Here is a 17919-nt window from a genome sequence, read left to right as displayed (position 1 = left end):
GTTACTTGATTTCATTTTACTCTCCTAATTTTGATCCTTTGAATTTATAGAGGTGACATGAAAACGTTTTATGGATCAGCTTGTACTCATCAGTTATCATTGACTATGAGACATAGGAGCAGAAATTAGGCAATTCAGCCCATTGAGTCTGTTCCACCATTAATCATGGCTGATAAGTTTCTCAACCCCATTCTCCTGCTTTCTCCCCATAAACACTGACCCCATTGATAATCAAGAACCTATCTATCTCAGTCTTAAATATATTCAATGACCTGGCCTCCACAGTGGTCTGTGGCAATGAATCCCATAGATTCACCACTCTCTGGCTGAAGACGTTTCTCCTTATCTCCATTCTAAAAGGTCCTCCCTTTACTCTAAAGCTGTGCCCTCAGGTCCTAGTCTCTCCTGCCAGTGGAAACATCTTCCCAACATCCACTCTGTCCTGACCTTTCAGTATTCTCTACTGTTTCAATTAGATCCCCTCTCATCCTTCAAAGCTCCATCAAGCATACACCTAGAGTCCTCAAACGTTCCTCATATGTTAAGCCTTTCATTCTTAGGATCAATCTCATGAACCTCCTCTGAACATGATCCACAGCCAGTACATCCTTCCTGAGATATGGGGCCCAAAACTGCACACAATACTACAAATGTTGTCTGACCAGAGCCATGTAGAGCCTCAGATGTACATCCTTGCTTTTCTATTCAAGTCCTCTCAAAATAAATGCTAACATTGACCTGCTTTCCTAACTACTGATTCAACCTGCAAGTTTACCTTGACAGAATCCTGGACTAGAATTCGCAAGTCAGACTGTTGAATTTCCTCCCCATTTAGAAAATAGTCCATGCCTCTATTCTTCCTACCAAAGTGCATGACCTCACACTTTTCCACACTGTACTCCATCTACCACTACTTTGACCACTCTTCTAACCTGTCCAAATCCTTCTGCAGCCACCACTCACCTCCCCACCACCAACTTCTCAAGTGACCTGTCCCTCTATCTAACTTTGTATCATCTGCAAATTAGCCAGAATGTCCTCACTTCCTTCATCTATGTATAAAGTGAAACATTGTGGTCCCAAAAGTGAGATTTGCGGAACTTCACATCACCAGCTGCCATCCTGAGAACTGCCTTTTTATCCCCATTGTCTGCTTTCTGCCTGATAGTCAGGCTTCTATCCATGTTAGCAACTCGCCTCTAACACCATGGACCCTTACCTTACTCAATAGCCTCCTATGCGGCACCTTGTCAAAGACCATCTTTAATGGAATTAAGAAACATATCAGCCTCACCTGAATGTGGAGGAGACTCGTTGTGCTGAATACCTAATTCTGCTCCTGTATTTTATAGTCTTATAATCTATCACCAGCATTAATAATTACAATTCTAGTTCACTAATGTTGGGCAGAAGGGCCTGTTTCCACATTGTGGGGAATCTAATCTAATCTAATCTGATTTACATCTCTAGTTTCTTCCCTCTTGCCCTTAGATTAAGCTGCTTTAACTGTAACTGAATATCACCAGAGTAAAATGTTTCACTCCCCAGACTCTCTGACATTTCCTCTAAACCCCAGTGTTGTGCTAGTACCTCAACTACCACTGCCTTCTTATATCTTCAGACAGTATTACCTCTAGTTTTCCTGGCAAATCAAAAAAACTGGTGTTTTAAATCTTCCTGAAGACTGCAAGGGACAACTTTGCCATCTGCAGGAAACGTGATGTCATCGCCAATGCCATTCCTTAAATATAATACAGAACTTGATGTTTTCCTTCAGCTGGGCAGCACAGTGGTTCAGCAGTTAGCGAGCCATTCGGGCGACTGTCTGTATGGAGTTTGTACATTCTCCATATGTCTGCATGTATTTCCTCCAAGCGCTCCAGTTTCCTCCCAGAGTCCAGAGATTTCATGATTAGGTAGATTGGCCATGGTAAACACACGCATCAAATATCCTAGTTTCAAAATTTCAGAGCTCTCTCCTTCACACCGCTCACCATTCTTCAATCACCTTCAAAAGCCCTCTCCTATAACAGCTATTTTCCATGAGGAAAAACCTGCCTCTCACCACTCCTTCCAAGTACACACAGTCCTTCCAAGTGCAACATAAATGCACATGTATATATTTCAAGTTAGCATGCGCTATTCTCTGCTCACATTGCAGCCAGCTCTGTACTGGGGAGACCACTGTATGATAGACATTAAAGGTTTGTACTTTTTCCACTCTCTACCACTCCACTACTTTATTTTAAAATCCCTCTGGGCTAAACTAGTGACCACTACTGCCTGGAAGGACCAACAGTAAATATATGGGAACACCATCATTTCAGGTTCCTCTCTAAACCCCACACTGTCTTAACTTGGAATAACATTGTCATTTTTTTCATGAATGTTGGGTCAAAATTCTTAAGTTTGCTTTCTGTCAGCATTTGTCATGTTGGCTAGACCAGTATTCATTGCCCATTCCTAACTATCATTGAAATGGTTATGGTGGACTGCATTATTGAACCACTGCAGTCCATACAGTGTAGGTACATGTATAATGCTGACAGAAAGTAAGCTCCAGACTTTTGACCCAACATCAGTGAAGAAATGGCAATATTATTCCAAGTTAACAAAGTGTGGGGTTTAGAGAGGAACCTGAAATGGTGTTCCCATGTATTTGTTGTTCATCCTTCTAGGCAGTAGCGGTTGCTAGTTTAGAAGGTGGCAAAGAATAAAGTTGTTTCAGTGCATTTTGTAGATGGTACACACTGCTGCCACTGTGCATCAGTAGTGATGGGGGCAATGACAGTTGCAGTTGATAGAAAAAGACTCAATTAAGAGAGCTGCTTTGTCCTGGGTGGTGTGAAGTTTCTTGAGTGTTGTTGGATCTGCACTCATCCAGATAAGTGGAGAGTATTCCATCACATATCCGACTTATGCCTTGCATATGGACAGGTTTTGAGGAGTCAGGTGACGAGTTACCCACTATAAGTACTGAGCCTTTTACTTGATCAAGTAACCATAGTATTCTTGTGACTGATCTAGTTCAGTTACTGATCAATGTTAAGCCCCAGGATGGTGATAGTGGGGCATGCACAATGGTTAGATTCTCTTTTGTTGACGATGGTCATTGCCTGTCATTTCTATATTTGCCACTTATCAGGCTAAGGTTGAATGTTGTCCAGGTAATGCTGCATTTCACACGAACGGCTTCAGTATTTGGATCACAAATGATACTAAGCATTGTGCTACCACCAGCAAGTATGCCCATTTGTGGCCTTCTAACAGAGGAGATGCTGTGGTTGATGCAGCTGATGGGTGGGTTAAGGACACCACCCTGAGGAACTTCTGCAGTGATGTCCTGTGGTTGACAGAAACATAGGAGCAACAGTGGATCAAGCTGAGTCTGTACATTACTCAATATGATCACAAGTGAACTTCTATTTCAATGGCATGCTCCTGCACTCTCCCCAAATGCTTAACACCTTTACTGTCTAGAAGAGTCAGGATGAGTATATGAATAAGAAGCGTTTAGAGGGATATAGGCCAAGTGCTGGCAAATGAGACTAGATTAGGTTAGGATATCTGGTTGGCATGGACGAGTTGAACCGAAAGGTCTGTTTCTGTGCTGTACATCTTGATGACTCTAAGAGGAGGTGATAGCCTAGTAGTATTACAATGAGACTATTAATCCAGAAAATTAGCTAATGTTCTGGGGCCAGGCTCAAATCCCACTATGACAGGTGATAGAATGACGTCTTATGGTTTCATGTTACACAGGCAAGGAAACTTTTTGTTGATTACCACGTACAGTCCTCCATCAGCTGATAAATAAGTAGTCCTCCATTGTGAACAACACTCAGAGGAATTACTGATGGTGACAAGGTACAAAATGTACTCTGGATTTCAATGTCCATTAAGAGTGGCTCTGTATCAGAATAGCTGATCGAGCTGGCTAGGTCTTAAAAGACATAGGTGCTAAAATGGTCTGCAGCAAGTGGTGAGAGAACTAACAAGAGGGAAAAACATACTTGACCTCAACCCAAGATAGCATCAGTAAGAATGACCACCGCAAAGTCCTTGTGGAGACAAAGTCCTGCCTTTACATGGAGAATAACCTCTATATGTTTGTGGTATTGTCTCACTGCTAAATGGGACAGATTTCAAACAGATTTGGTAACTCCAGATTGGGCATGCATGAGGCATTGTGAGCCATTAACAGCAGCAGAATTGTACTCTAGCACAAAAAAAATCTGTAACCTCATCGTACAGCATATCCCCTACTCAACCATTACTATTAAGCCAGGGAATCAACCATACATCAAAGGAGAGTTCAGGAAGGCATGCTAGGAGCAGCATAAGGTGTACCTGAAATCAAGGCATCAACCTGGTGAAGCAACCAAATAGGTTACTTGCATGCCAAACAGAAGTAGCAAGTGATAGACAGAGCTAAGCCATCTCACTACAAACAGACCAGATCAATATCCAGGCTTGGGCTAACAAGGGGCAAGAAACTTTTGTATCACATAATTACTAGGCATTGACCACCTCTAATAAGCAATAATCTAATCACCATCCCTTGATATTTGAGGGTGTTACCATCACTGAATTCCCCCATTATCAACATCTTTGTGGTTACCATTGACCAGAAATTCAAATGGACACAGTGACTACTACAGCAGGTGAGAGACGAGGAATAGTTGGGGACCACCTTACATCCTAACTCCCAAAGTCTGTCCACCATCTAAAAGGCATAATTCAGCAGTGTGATGAATACTTCCCATTAGCCTGAATGGTTTCAGTTCCAACAAAACTCCAGAAGCTGGAAAACATCCAGGACAAAGGGGTCCACTTGATTGGAATCACATCTGGAGCCATTCACTCCCTCCACCACCGACACTCAGTAGAAGTAGTGTGTACCACCTACAAGATATATTGCAGAAATTCACTAAAACGCAGTGAAATAACTCGATGGAGGTCAGTATTCCATCAGCAAGTCACCCTTTATTTACATGTGCACAGTACGCTGACTCTGACCAGCTAGCTCAGAGCCAGTCCTTAGAGTGAGGAGAATCCTTGAACCTCCTGTTTATACCTGTCAGTGAGGATGTCCTGATAGGCCCAGGTTAATAGCCCCAGTCAGGGAACTCCTACTCAGATCCACCTGGCCGACCTCATTCCAATCACTACATTCCTCTCGTCTAAGTCCAGGGATGTAGGCCTGTTATTTTCTTATAGCTTCACCTGGGACACTTTTGCCCCAGGTCCAATTCCCCCAGCTCCGACTCAGACATGGATGGCCGGTGTTAGTCACTATGTTTATGCAATGAGTCCAATTGAATTTCTGGTCAACTGTAACCCCAAGCATGTTTATAATGGTGCAGGCTGATGATACCCCAAATGGCAGTCTTGTATATTAGTACAAAGCCTTATGGGTACTAACTATGGCATACTTGTGGGACTCATCAAGTCGTAACTGCAGGTATGCATGGCTCATGCAGCTTCATGAAGGATTGTCTCCCCTCCCGCCTCCCCCCGCCAGTTTTGCATTAAAGTCCTCTATGCGTGGGATTGAATATTTATCCAGCTGTGAGAAGTGGTTTATCGTTTGCTTAAAATCCTCACAAAGGTGAATCAAGCCATGTGGCTTCATGACCGATACAAGTGGTGCTGTCCATTCCACAAACTGTACACGTTTTATGATTCCTTCACTCGCCAGCCTCCTGATCTGTGCCTCTACATGTGCACACATGGCAAATTGCACAGGGCAGGTCTTGCAGAATCACTTCCTGGGACACATGTACAGTGGCCTTGGCACCTTTTACAGTCCCTCCACCTCGCTGACAAACTTCAGAGTGTTTTTTTTATTTCGGACTTCACTCAGGAAGCCATTTTCAAATCGAGAAACATTAAGCTAATCAAAGTAAATATTTCTCAACCAAGTCCACCCCATCAAGCTTGGGCCCAAGCTGTTCACTACGATCAGCAGTAACTAGGCCAACTGCCTCTCATATAAGACCAGAACCAAAGTCGTACTCTTAATTTGTACATTCTCAGTCTGGCTGAGGTCTTGCGCAAACCTAAGGCACTGAGTCCACAGCCAACTCGTGAAAGACTGGTTCTGCAATTACCAATACAGCTGCGCCGGTATCGATCTCCATTAGAACCAGATGACCATTTAATCAGACATTTATGCTGATTGATTCCGAATTGGATGTTGCTAAGCAATTTAACTGTTCCAATCCACACATGTGTAGACTTCCCAGTGGGTGCACTCTCCTGGGTACTGGCCTACAAGTTATCTTACTCAAGTCAGGCCTTGTCAGACTCCTTTGCTGTCTTGAGCCCGCATACTGGCAACAACTACAATGGCTTGCCAGCCAGTTTTGTTTTGGAATTTTGCTGTGGGCTGACCTAGGGTCCCTCTTCTCAGAATATGTCCTGCATGAAGTTATGCGATTGCCTGCACTCCAGTGTATTCCCAAAGTTCAGTCAGACAGGTGAGCGTGTATATTTCTATCAGTATACCCTGTACCTCACATGCTCCATTTGCCACATTTTCTAAGGACAAATTCCATTTATAGTGCCAATTTGAAATCCATTTGGGCTTCAGCTAGCAGGGGTTTTTGCATGGTTACGTAGTTTATCCCACATACCAAACAAACAGTCTCTCAGCATCTCATTCAGGGTCAACACAAAATCACATGCCTCTGCCAGTCACCTTAACCTTGTCAAAAATTCCAACACAGACACCCAACTTAAGGACAACTGTTGCGAGTGAATATTCTTTAGCATTGTACTATTTTCTCTCATTGTCACTGAAATAATTCCACGGAGGTTGGATCCCATCACTAAGTCACCCTTTATTTACACGTGCACAGTAAATGTCCAGCTAGCTTTGACCAGCTAGCTCAGAGCCAGTACCTGGAATTAGGAGAATCCTTGAGAGTCCTTTTATTTTTTTTTTTCCCCTGCGGCGCCCACTCCTGTTTATTTATTTTTTAAAATTTTTTTTATTATTTCCCCCACACTACCGCCTAACTGCGGTAGTGCTTATTATTTTTATCCCCAGCACCCATGGTGTGTGTGTGCAGGTGTGAGACACAGTGAGAGACACAAGGTGTACAAATCTTTATTCAATTTTCACCACCAGGAAAAGTAGGAAAACACCCGAGTGGCCTGTGACAAGCAGTGCCCTTCACATCAAAAAGTGCAATGCTGTGTGAGAGTCCTTTTATACCTGTCAGCCAGAACTCCCTGATTGGCTCCAATTAACAGCCCTAAACAGCGAACGCATACTCAATGAGATCTACTTGGCCAGTCTCATTCCAATCACTACAGACAGCACTTGCTAAACATATAACGACTTCTATCAGGAAGTACAGTGACAGCAGATCCATGAAAACACCACCAACTACAAGTTGCCCCCCCAAGCAGCTCAATAATATCCTGACCTGGAAATATATTACGGCTCTTCATTGTCAAAGTTCTTGAATTCCCTCCTGAAGGACATTGTGGTCAACCTCCAGTATGTGGACTGAAGTGCTTTAAAAATACATCTCATCCACAAGGATGGGCAATAAAAATATGCTGGCCAGCCAGAGATCTCCACATTCAACGTGAATAAAACTGAAGAAATCTATCAATTTTTTTCTTGAATACATTGAATGAACTGGCCTTCACTATGTTATGTGGTAGAGAACAATACGATGGAGGATTCCCCAGCGCAAATGAGGATCTGAGAAATGATTCTGCCCAAGGTAAACTGGTAGAATAAGGTTTTCTGTCTTGTTAGTTTCTTTACTACGTGGTACAGACCCAGTTTAATACCAACGTCTTTTAAGACTTGGCTAGTTCAGTCAGTAGTAGTGCCACCAAACCATTCTAGGCGATGAACATCAAACTTCCATTTATAATACATTCTCTGCCTTTGCCACCAACTGATATTCAACATGGAGGAGCATGACTCATCAGCTGAGGAGGAAATGGTACATGCTAATCAGGAGGCTGAATTGCTCATATTTGACCTGATGCCATGACTCTTCAATGTTGAGGAGACTCTATCTTCTGCACACCAGTGTCACCACCTCTGGGATACTAATGTCTGAGAATGTCTCAGCCATTCTTATGGAATAGTTCCTGGCAGATAATGTAACATTGCTTCTTGACTCGTGTTTGGAAAAGATTTCTGAGTTTAGGCAAAGCCCCTCCCCCCCAAGTATTCTTAAGGAAGGCTTTGCAAGGTCAGCAGGGCTGTACATGCTGCTATCACTTCCAGGTGATCCATCTGGGTAAAATTCTTCTTTTTTAACCAGACTTTTCAGCAGTCAGGTTTACTAAGCCATTTCACAGGACATTTAAGAGTCAAGTAGATTGTTATGCATCTGCAATCCCAAATAAAGTAGATCAGATGGGGACATCAATTAAACAGACTGACCATTAGGGAAATGGGCAAAGGTTTTATGGTCATTGTTAATTAAGCTTTTGAATTTAATTCAAATTTCACGATCTGCCATGGTGGGATTCAAAGTCATGTCCCCAAAGCATTCGCCTGGGTGTCTGAATTTCGAGTCCAATGACAATACCACTATGATTCTGTATTCCTCAGCTGAAGCTTACTACATTTCTAACACTTCCCAAATCTGACCAAAGTCATCAACCCAAAATACTTGTTTTAGTTTCTCTTTTGCAGTTGCCATTTGACTGCTGAGAATTTTCAGTATGTTTATTTCAAACTTTGAGTATTGACAGTATTTTGCTTTGGTAAGACACATCATTTACAAAAAAGGCAGACAGATGCCTTTGGTGGCAGCCGTGATGTAGTGTTGGCTTTAAAGTGCTTTACATTGGAGGGAGCTTGATGAGAAGTTCAAGACATGAACATAATGGTTCCTGTAATTATTAGTCTATCTCATATGTTAAGTTTGAGGATGGGCAGTACAACATCTTGTGGTAACAAAGTAGAGTATAATCACTGGCAACAATACGTCTATACCAATGAGCTGAATGTATTCTATGCTTGTTTTGAACAGAAGGTCAGTGAAATGATGTTACCTTCCCCAATAGGCTCGGGTGCACCTGTACCCACAGTCACCATTGCAGACATCAAATGGGCCTCACTGAGACTGAACAGAGGAAAAGGGAGTCACCAATGCAGTTCCCAACCGTGCACTCAGATACTGGCCATCTGGCGGGAGTATTCACAGATATCGTTAATCTCTCCTTACACCGATCTCAGGTTCCCACCTGCTTCAACAAGACCACCATCAACCCGATCCCAAAAAAAAATCAGGCAATGTGCCTCAATGACTTGAAGGAGTAAATATCACCATCAATTTCTCCTGGTCCATCTATGTCAACGCTACAATCAAGAAAGTGCACCGATACCCCTACTTCCCCAGATGGCTACGGAAATTCAGCAAATTCACATCGACTCTTACCATTTTTTATAGATGCACCATAGAGAGCATTCTATTGGATGTACCACAGTTAGGTATGGCAACTGCTCCACCGAAGACTCCAAAAGGAGAGTTGTGAATGCAGCCCAGTCCATCACCCAAATCAGCCTCCCTTCCACTGACTCCATCTATACCTCCTGCTGCCTCGGGAAAGCAGCCAACAGAATCAGAGAGGCCTCCCAACTTGGTTTTACTCTCTTCCACTCTTTTCCATTGGGAGGAAGATACAAAAGTTTGAAAACAGACTTAAGAACAGTTTCTTCCCCATTACCAGACTTATGAACAAGCCTCACATTAGACTGGATCTTTTTCTGCATCTTTTGTGCAGCTGTTATATCATATTCTGCATACTGTTCTAGTACTTTGTACTTATGCAAGGTACAATTTGTCGATAGCATACAAAACAATACTATTTACTGTACCTTGGTAAATGTAACAATAATCAAATCAAATTTGCACTGCAGACATTTAGCGCAAAATCTTGAGCATCAGGTAAGCAAGTTAGAGCAGCTGCATGAAGCAACAGAAAGTGTATATCCAAAACATAGACTGATCAAGAAATTCTAGTATGCTCAATACGGATTGGAGAAGTAGGAAGGAATTTTAGACCAACCATGTTGTAAAGTGAGCCAGATCACAAGTCGATTTGATATTGTTGTTCTGCATTGTTTCAACATTGCATGTGAACGAGGAACTGTATTTCATTTCATTCCATGTTATCACCTTTGATCATGGCTTCAAAAGTCATAAGTGCTACTCTCCCAAACTCCTAGTATAAAATCACCCAAATTCCTGTTCACCTTAAAGATTCTCTGCAAAATCCATCTCTCTGTCTTACCTTTCCTAATATCTTCTTTAGCTTTGTCAAATGGCTTGCATGTGTGTTAAAGTTGCTACCTAAATGTAACTGTTGTTTATGATTAATGTAATTGGGATAAAGGTAGAATATTACAGGACACAAAAAATTAGGGCAATCTTATTACTTTAAATAACAAAGTAATAATCAATTCATAGAACAAACATGATAGAAGCAGCTTGGACCCAGAAAATTGACAGCTGTTTGCTTTGTACATTACAGATAAAACATCCTGCAATGTAAATAGAAAACTAAAATGGACAAAATCTTTTTGAATGCTTTGAAAACAATTGAATTAATGACATTTTTGTTATCATTAACTACCCTTTTTTAGAGAGAGTTTGGAATTACCTAATTAAATCTAGACTGACAATTCTTAATGTTCTTTCATTTTGTAATTTTATGATTAATGTCAACAAATTGGCTAGTAAATTCAAAGAATATGAGATGGCTTCACTTTAGCACAAGAAAGAAGAATGTTTTGATTTGCATTTGGTGATATGATTAAGGAGTCCCTAGATAAGCCATGGTGTTGAACAAAAGCAATGTCTCACATTCTCTAAATTCTCCTCACAGTCGAAGCCTCAGTGTGAAGTTTATGATGCGTATCAGGTGACATGAACATTCTGCAATACTGATCAGTTAGGATTTATCACATCACATTTTTTGCAGTACTTCCTGAATCTTTTTAAATTCTTTATTGATTAGAATTATTAGCTTTTCTAAGCCTTTTCCATTATAAACGACCTAAAATCTCCATAAAGGTAAAATTGGGCAAAAGGCAAAGCTGGAGAAAAGACTGAACACAGTCAGGGGTAAGTACTGTGGAACATTTTCACTGGAATGCAGAGCACTAGTTATATAAAAGAAAGTGGAAAGAAAGAACCTATCCCGAAGTGCTTCAGAACCAATTATATACTTTTGAACTATAATCAAAGCTACATAACTAAATATTTCTGTCAATGTGTGTTCTGCAGGCTCTCAACAAGATTAATGACTCTTTTGTTGGAACGTGGTTAATGAATAAATGTTGGTCAGTGTACTTGGATGACCACTGAAGCTTGAGCTTTGGCTTAATGTCTGTCACAGGTTTTGACTTTTGAATATGAAGAATCAGTATACATTACACAGTGAAGTCACTTAAGGGGGCTTGAACCATTTAGCCAATATTTTTATATTCATTGGAGGAGTTATCACTGAGCCAAGTTCACACACGTTTTTCAGAATGTTGGACTAAAAAAACCCAGAGAGGAATGCAAAGGGGAATAGGAAGCATAAAGCAAAAAGCAAAAGTTGTCAGATGAGATGGAAGGAGGTCACAGGTCAGAGGGTAGTGGAGAGACAATTGGAGATTCTACAAGTGACCAAGGTTAATAAACTAAATGCACTGGATGACAGGAAGCCGCTGGAGATTTGAAATGAACATCATAAGACGATAGTGGATGGAATTTACTGGGGTAAAGCCAGACTATGTTGCTGATGTGGGAATCTCTGGGTCGTTGATGTTTAAAGGTGACTTAAGAATCACAACATACGAAGCACTGAAGTTGTGCATTAATCAAGTAAGCTGGATAAGATCTAGCATACATTTTGACTGCAGCACAGCATAACTGCTTTAGTTTAATTAAGTCTAATTTATATTAACTACTTTTTAACTTGCAACAATTAACTATTATTTCGCATTAGGAAATCTGAATTGTTGGAAGTTGAGGAAAATCAAGATGGATTAACATCCCAAATTCAAAGCTTAAGTGACAGCAATAGAAATATTGGCTTGCATTCAGGAAAATCATGATCATCATGAATTCCAATCGATGTGAGTTATTACAATCACCTTCCAAATGTTTGCAACACATGTAATTAAATAAGAGTACAATAAAAAAATTGAGTGGTATTGTTATGGATAGGCTAGACCCCCTCAAAGCATTTCAAGAAGGTAGCCTAGACCGTTAATTTTTCTGTTTGTTTTGAGCAGTGGAGAGTGGATATTCCAGGAGTGACGCAGCTGGTCAAAACTATTCTGTTTTAAACAAAACAGAATACGTTTACAGAGTACCAAATGAAAAACAAGAGAGAACAGAATACAGAATAACATAACCTATCAAAACCCAACAGACTAACCCAATCTAATGATGCTGTTCCAAATTCCTGCAACAACCCCCATAAACACCCCTTGGCAAAAAAGGTAAAATCAAACACAGGGTCTTACAGCTGAGATAGAAATCGCAGAGAAATTCAGCATGGAACACTTTCTTCCATGTAGCTATTTCTTTGACCAGCGGCCTCAAAACTGACTGCTTGCTCTGAACAGACAGACTAAAACCAAAACAAACCTAACCAAAGAAAAGCTGAGCTGGTAGAATTGGCCACTCTCCTTTCATTGTACAAGCGTTTATTTAACTTGAAAGCTTTTTGCCTGAGGCAGTATCTGTTAGCTATAATGAAATTGGCCCTAAAACCCATCAAAACTAGACACTCCAAAACCTGTGTCTTTACGACTGTTCTCACATAAAAACCAAGAACAACATAACCTTGTTAAAGGAGCAGCATCGTCACAGCATTACATTTCTTATTTGCCATTAAAAGTCCCTAAATTTAGCTACACATTATAAAGATTTGAAACCCAAAAAGATTCTGTGGCATAATTTGGAAAATATATTCTTATCCCTTGGCCATAATGTCAATAAAACATAATTTACACAAAATACAGATTCAGGATCCTGAAGACCTTAATTTGTCCATTTGTCAGTTGTGTCCTGGTAATAATCCTAAATCACAAGATTCCACGTTGAAACTCAAGGCTGCCATTTCAGGGCAGGACTGGAGAGAATGCTGCAGAGTCACAGGCACTGTCCTTTGGATAAGACATTAAAATTGAGACCCTGCTTGCCTACTGCTCAGGTAAATACAAAAGATCCATTGGCACTATTTTGAAGAGCAGGGGAGTTGCTCCTAGTGTCCTGATTGATCTTAATCCCTCAATTAAAATCACAAACAAGTAATTTTGCTTGTCCCGCATAATTTCTGGTCACCATATTTTCTACACTTAAACAGTGACCATACTTCAAATCACTTTATTAGTTAAGTACTTTAAGACATTTCAAGTACTTATGAAAAATATAACAGAAATTAACATAACTTTTTTTTGTCTATTTTGAAACAGTTGAAGGGACAATGATACTTCTAAACTTCATAATAATACAGTATCCAAAACATATAAAATGTAGAATGCAAAGTGCTGGAAATGTTCAATAGGTCTTACATCATGGGGAAATTAAACTGAGTTAACATCACATGCTACCACCGGTCATTGGAACTGAAAGACATTAGTAACATAACAAGTTTTAAGGACAGAAGCAGGGAAAAAAAAATTGGGCTATGGAACAAAAAAAGCAAAGCCTGTGACAGGGTGGAAGACCAGAGAGATCAAATGACAAATGGGATGGTAATGAAACTAAAAAAGAAACTAAGACAGGTTGAGATGAAATGTAATTGGGCATAGCAGAATCATCACAGACACATTTTGGGGAAAAAAGGGAATAGAGGTCTGAAATAAAAAGATCTGTTTATGCAACATACAGAAACAGATGAAGAAGAGCTGTTGCTATATGAAAAACAGTTAAAATTTTCTGTTTTAATTCACCTACAACTACAATTTAACTGAAGCTGGATTGAAGGTAAAAATACAATCCATTGCCCAAATGAAGTCCCCATTTTATTTTTAGAATGCGTACTTAATGTTCTAAACATACGAAATAATTCATCTCCTGAAGAAACTGATAGCTACCTGTCATCTACAACTACTTAAGTTTATCACAGCAAATTTTTTTACCTTAAAATCTGACCTCCAGCAGGTCATAACATTTCATATCACTTACAAAGCATGTCATGCACACCATTTATATATTAACCGGTTAGTAAGTAAATTTCCATTTCACAGGATGCAAAAAAATGACATTATCTTCTGTTTTTAGTACATTTTTTGTTACAAGTTCTACATGATTAGCTGTACAAGACATTGGTAAAGCCACATTTGGATTACTGTTTTGTAGGAAGGATGTTATTAAAATGGAAAGTTGCAAAAACGATTTGAAATACAAGGAGAGGTTGGATAAGCTGAGACTTCTTTTCCCTTAAGCATAGGAGGCTGATGGGTGACCTTGTACAGATTTATAAAATCATGAGGGACAAAAATAAGGTGAATAGCCAAGGTCTTTTTCCAAGGGCACGAGAGTCTAAAACATAGGTCTACGGTGAGAGGGGCGAGATTTAAAAAGGGACCGGAGGGGCAAGGTGTTCACAAAAAAAAGTGGTGTGCAAATGGAATAGGCTGGTACAATTACAGCATTTAAATATATATTTGGATAGGGTAGCACAGTGGTAAGCACATCTGCCTCACAATATCAGGGACCTGGGTTCAATTCCAGCCTTAGCTGTCTGTCTGTGTGGAATTCACACATTCTTCCTGAGTCTGCATGGGTTTCCTCCAGGTGCTCCAGTTTCCTCCCACAGTCCAAAGGTGTGCAGGTTAGGTAGACTGCACATGCTAAATTTCTCTGTAGTGTCCAGGGATATGCTGGTTGATGGATTAACCAGAGTAAAATGCAGAGATAGGGTGGGGCCCTGGGTTTGAGTGGGATACTCTTTGGTGTGTTGGTGCAGAGTTGATGGGCTGAATGGCCTCTTTCCACACTGTAGGGATTCAATGAATAGAAAATATTTAGAGGGATACTGCCCAAATGCAGGTAAATGGGACTAGTTCATTTCATATTGATATGGACCTCTTTTTATGCTGTATGACTCATGATCAATATATGAAAAGATAAAATTATCTGCTTTGTTCAGTTCACACCTTGTTAAACAGATGCGCCAAAAGGCCTTTCTCAGTTTTGTAGATCTTTAAGAATAATTAAAATCAATTTTTTTTTGTGAAGTATGTAGTCTCTAAGAGTTAAATAAATGAAGAAATTCAAGTATTTAATAATTAGGTATACAGGCTTTCAGAAAGTTTTATATTTTGAAAAGATTTGATTTGATTTATTGTAGTCACATGTACCCAAGTACAGCGAAAAGCTTTGTTTTGCAAGTGGTGCTGGCAGATCATAGCAAACAAGGACATACAGATAATAGTGTTTAGACAGAGTGCGGCATACAGGTTACAACTACACAGGAAGTGTGCAAAGCAAGATCAACATAGAAAGATAATAAGAGTAAAATATACCTTGAATATTTCTGGGTAATCCAGTCGGGACACTAGCACCAAACTTTTAGGTGCAAACACCTGTGCAGGTTGTATTAACCCTGTATCCTCGTCTTCACCTTCTGTATCATCATGTTTAGCTCCCTTAAAAAAAATTGAAGAAATTAAAGTAAATGCAACAATGTACAAGCAATCCTAAAAGTGTAAAGTACAGACTGCATGCCTCAACATTCCAAAAGCATTGATTCAAAATTTAGAACTAATAACAACAAGCTTTCTTCCTGTGAAAACAGTGCTGGAGAAGCTGCATAGGTCTGATGATATCTGTAAAGATAGCAAGTGTTTTACTGTTTTGAAATCAAATAGGATTCTTCTTCAGAAATAAGGAATGGTGGAAACGTTGTTTGCTGTTGAAAGGTGGGGGAGGGGAAGTGGAACAAACAGGAATCTTAAGGAAAGATTAGAGTTTGACCAATCGAGGAAGGGAGGAGAAAAGGACATGGTTGATGCAATTGCAATTTCTGGGTAATCCAAAATGGGGAACGGGGAAAAAGTTGTGGCTGTAAGAGCTGCTCTTATTTTTTTTTTAGATATTTTATGTGTTTGGAGGTGATTTCCTCGAATTCCAGAAGCAATTACTGGTTTGTATCTACTGCACTGTTTTGGAACTTTGGGGAAAAAGATCAAAACAGCAGAACTTTCAAAAGGAGGAAGACAGACAAACAGCAGTGACTACATGGTCAGTGAGGAAGAGAGAGAGAAAAAGAAACCTACATAGCAGTGAATCTGCAGTTTCTGCCATTGCTGTTTGAGTTCATGTATCTCTGTACATCGGAGTTCGTCTAGGAAAAATTAACACAGTAAACTTCACAGCTGACCTTAGAGGAATCTGTGTGGGAGAGCTCACAGCTTAGGAACAGGTAAGTGCATAATCTTTAAAAGTACCCTTGCTGTAAGTCTACGGTAGTGAGTAGAGTGGGCTCTATCTTGATTACATGTTTTATTCAGATCGGTCTCTTGATTAAATTTTAAAACTATAAACCATAAGTACCGTTACTCTGGGACACTGTTTTTAGAGCAAAAAGACAGTGTTATTTTCTGGGGCTGTAGATTGTGAAGGAGCAAAGATGGCCCTTAATAGAGTGATGTGCTCTTTTTGTTGGATGTGGGAATTTAGGGAGAGTTCCCATATTACTGATGATTATGTCTGCAGGAATGTCTTTGATTGTGAATCCTAACATATTGCAGGGATCAGGTGGAGCGGCAGTTAGAGGAAGTGACGAACTTACAAGAGCTAGGGGTGTGATGCATGGCAGTTATAGGAAGGGAGAAAAGTCACAGATACAGTCTGGTAGATGGGTATGAGCAGGTAGGGCAAGAGTGAAGTTCTGAGTTTTGTGAAACAAGTGGGGGGGGAGGGGGGGGGGAGGGGGGGAGAGGGGGGGGAGAGGGGGGGGGTGAGGGGGGGGGAGGGGGAGGAGGAGGGGAGGAGGAGGAGGGGAGGAGGGGGGAGGGGAGGAGGAGGAGGAGGAGGAGGAGGAGGAGGAGGAGGAGAGGAAGGGGAGGAGGGGGAGGGAAGGGAGGGGAGGGGGGGGGAGAGGGGGGGGGTAAGGGGGGGAGGCAGGAGGGAATGGGATGACCAAAATTGACGTAGTTGGCAGGATCCAAATGGATAGTCACGATCGGACGGTGTCTGCAATCGTCCGGAACATCGGTATCTTGAGACGGACAGGTGCACAAGGTAAAATTTTAAACCTTGGCCTCTTTTGACATTTCGGTGTGTCGGAGATGATCCCCTCATTCAATCGCTCTTTATTCTACAGATTCCTTGACTGGTAATTAGTTCAGTTGAGAGAAAATTTAGCAGGCACCCTAGCAGGCAGAGGTTCAGTTCTCTGTGCTGCAAGTGAGGAGGTGTCTGTTTGAGGTAAGAGTCCTCTGCACGTTACTGGGGTGGGTTTGATTAAGGTTAGAGTCTTCTGCGCAGTACGGGGGTTTGAGGCTCCTGGGTGGATTAATTTGAGGTTCAAGTCCTCTGTGCTGAGGTTCCAACTATCTGCGTTCAAGCGGGGTTCAAGCCCCCATGAGGAGTAAAGAAAGAAAGGGGTTAAAGTCTTCTACTGGTGAAATTTGAGGCTCTGCGAGTCTCTTCTGGGGGAAGAGTGTGGCTTGGATTACAGCACCATGTGGTCTGCTGCAAGGGCTTTCTCTTTTCAGAAATGCAATTTCAGTGAGGATACAAATAAAAACGAGAAAATGCTGAAATTAAGGTTATACAAATAGTTGAGTTGAAAAAGAAAAGTCTCAATGTAAATTGTGCCATATTGTGAGTCTTTGATGTTTAAAAATTTTGAGTTGTTAAAATACTGGTTCAGAAAATCCTTTTAAGTAACTGTTTTGCCTTGCTTGAATCAGAATCTCAA

General features: G+C 40.8%; 1 protein-coding gene across 1 annotated transcript in view; it reads right to left on the bottom strand.

Moving 5' to 3' along the window:
• Positions 1-17919, bottom strand: part of sbf2 (SET binding factor 2) — a 551470-nt gene that overhangs the window by 282768 nt on the left and 250783 nt on the right. The window contains exon 4 of the mRNA XM_060838903.1: positions 15518-15640. Within this exon, the coding sequence (XP_060694886.1) occupies positions 15518-15640 (123 nt within the window). The remainder of the gene's footprint in view (positions 1-15517; positions 15641-17919) is intronic.

The sequence above is a fragment of the Hemiscyllium ocellatum genome, chromosome 18, assembly GCF_020745735.1.
Source record: "Hemiscyllium ocellatum isolate sHemOce1 chromosome 18, sHemOce1.pat.X.cur, whole genome shotgun sequence".
Lineage (NCBI taxonomy): Eukaryota > Metazoa > Chordata > Chondrichthyes > Orectolobiformes > Hemiscylliidae > Hemiscyllium > Hemiscyllium ocellatum.
The sequence above is the reverse complement of the archived record's forward strand: the minus strand, read 5'-3'. Positions and strand labels throughout refer to the sequence as shown.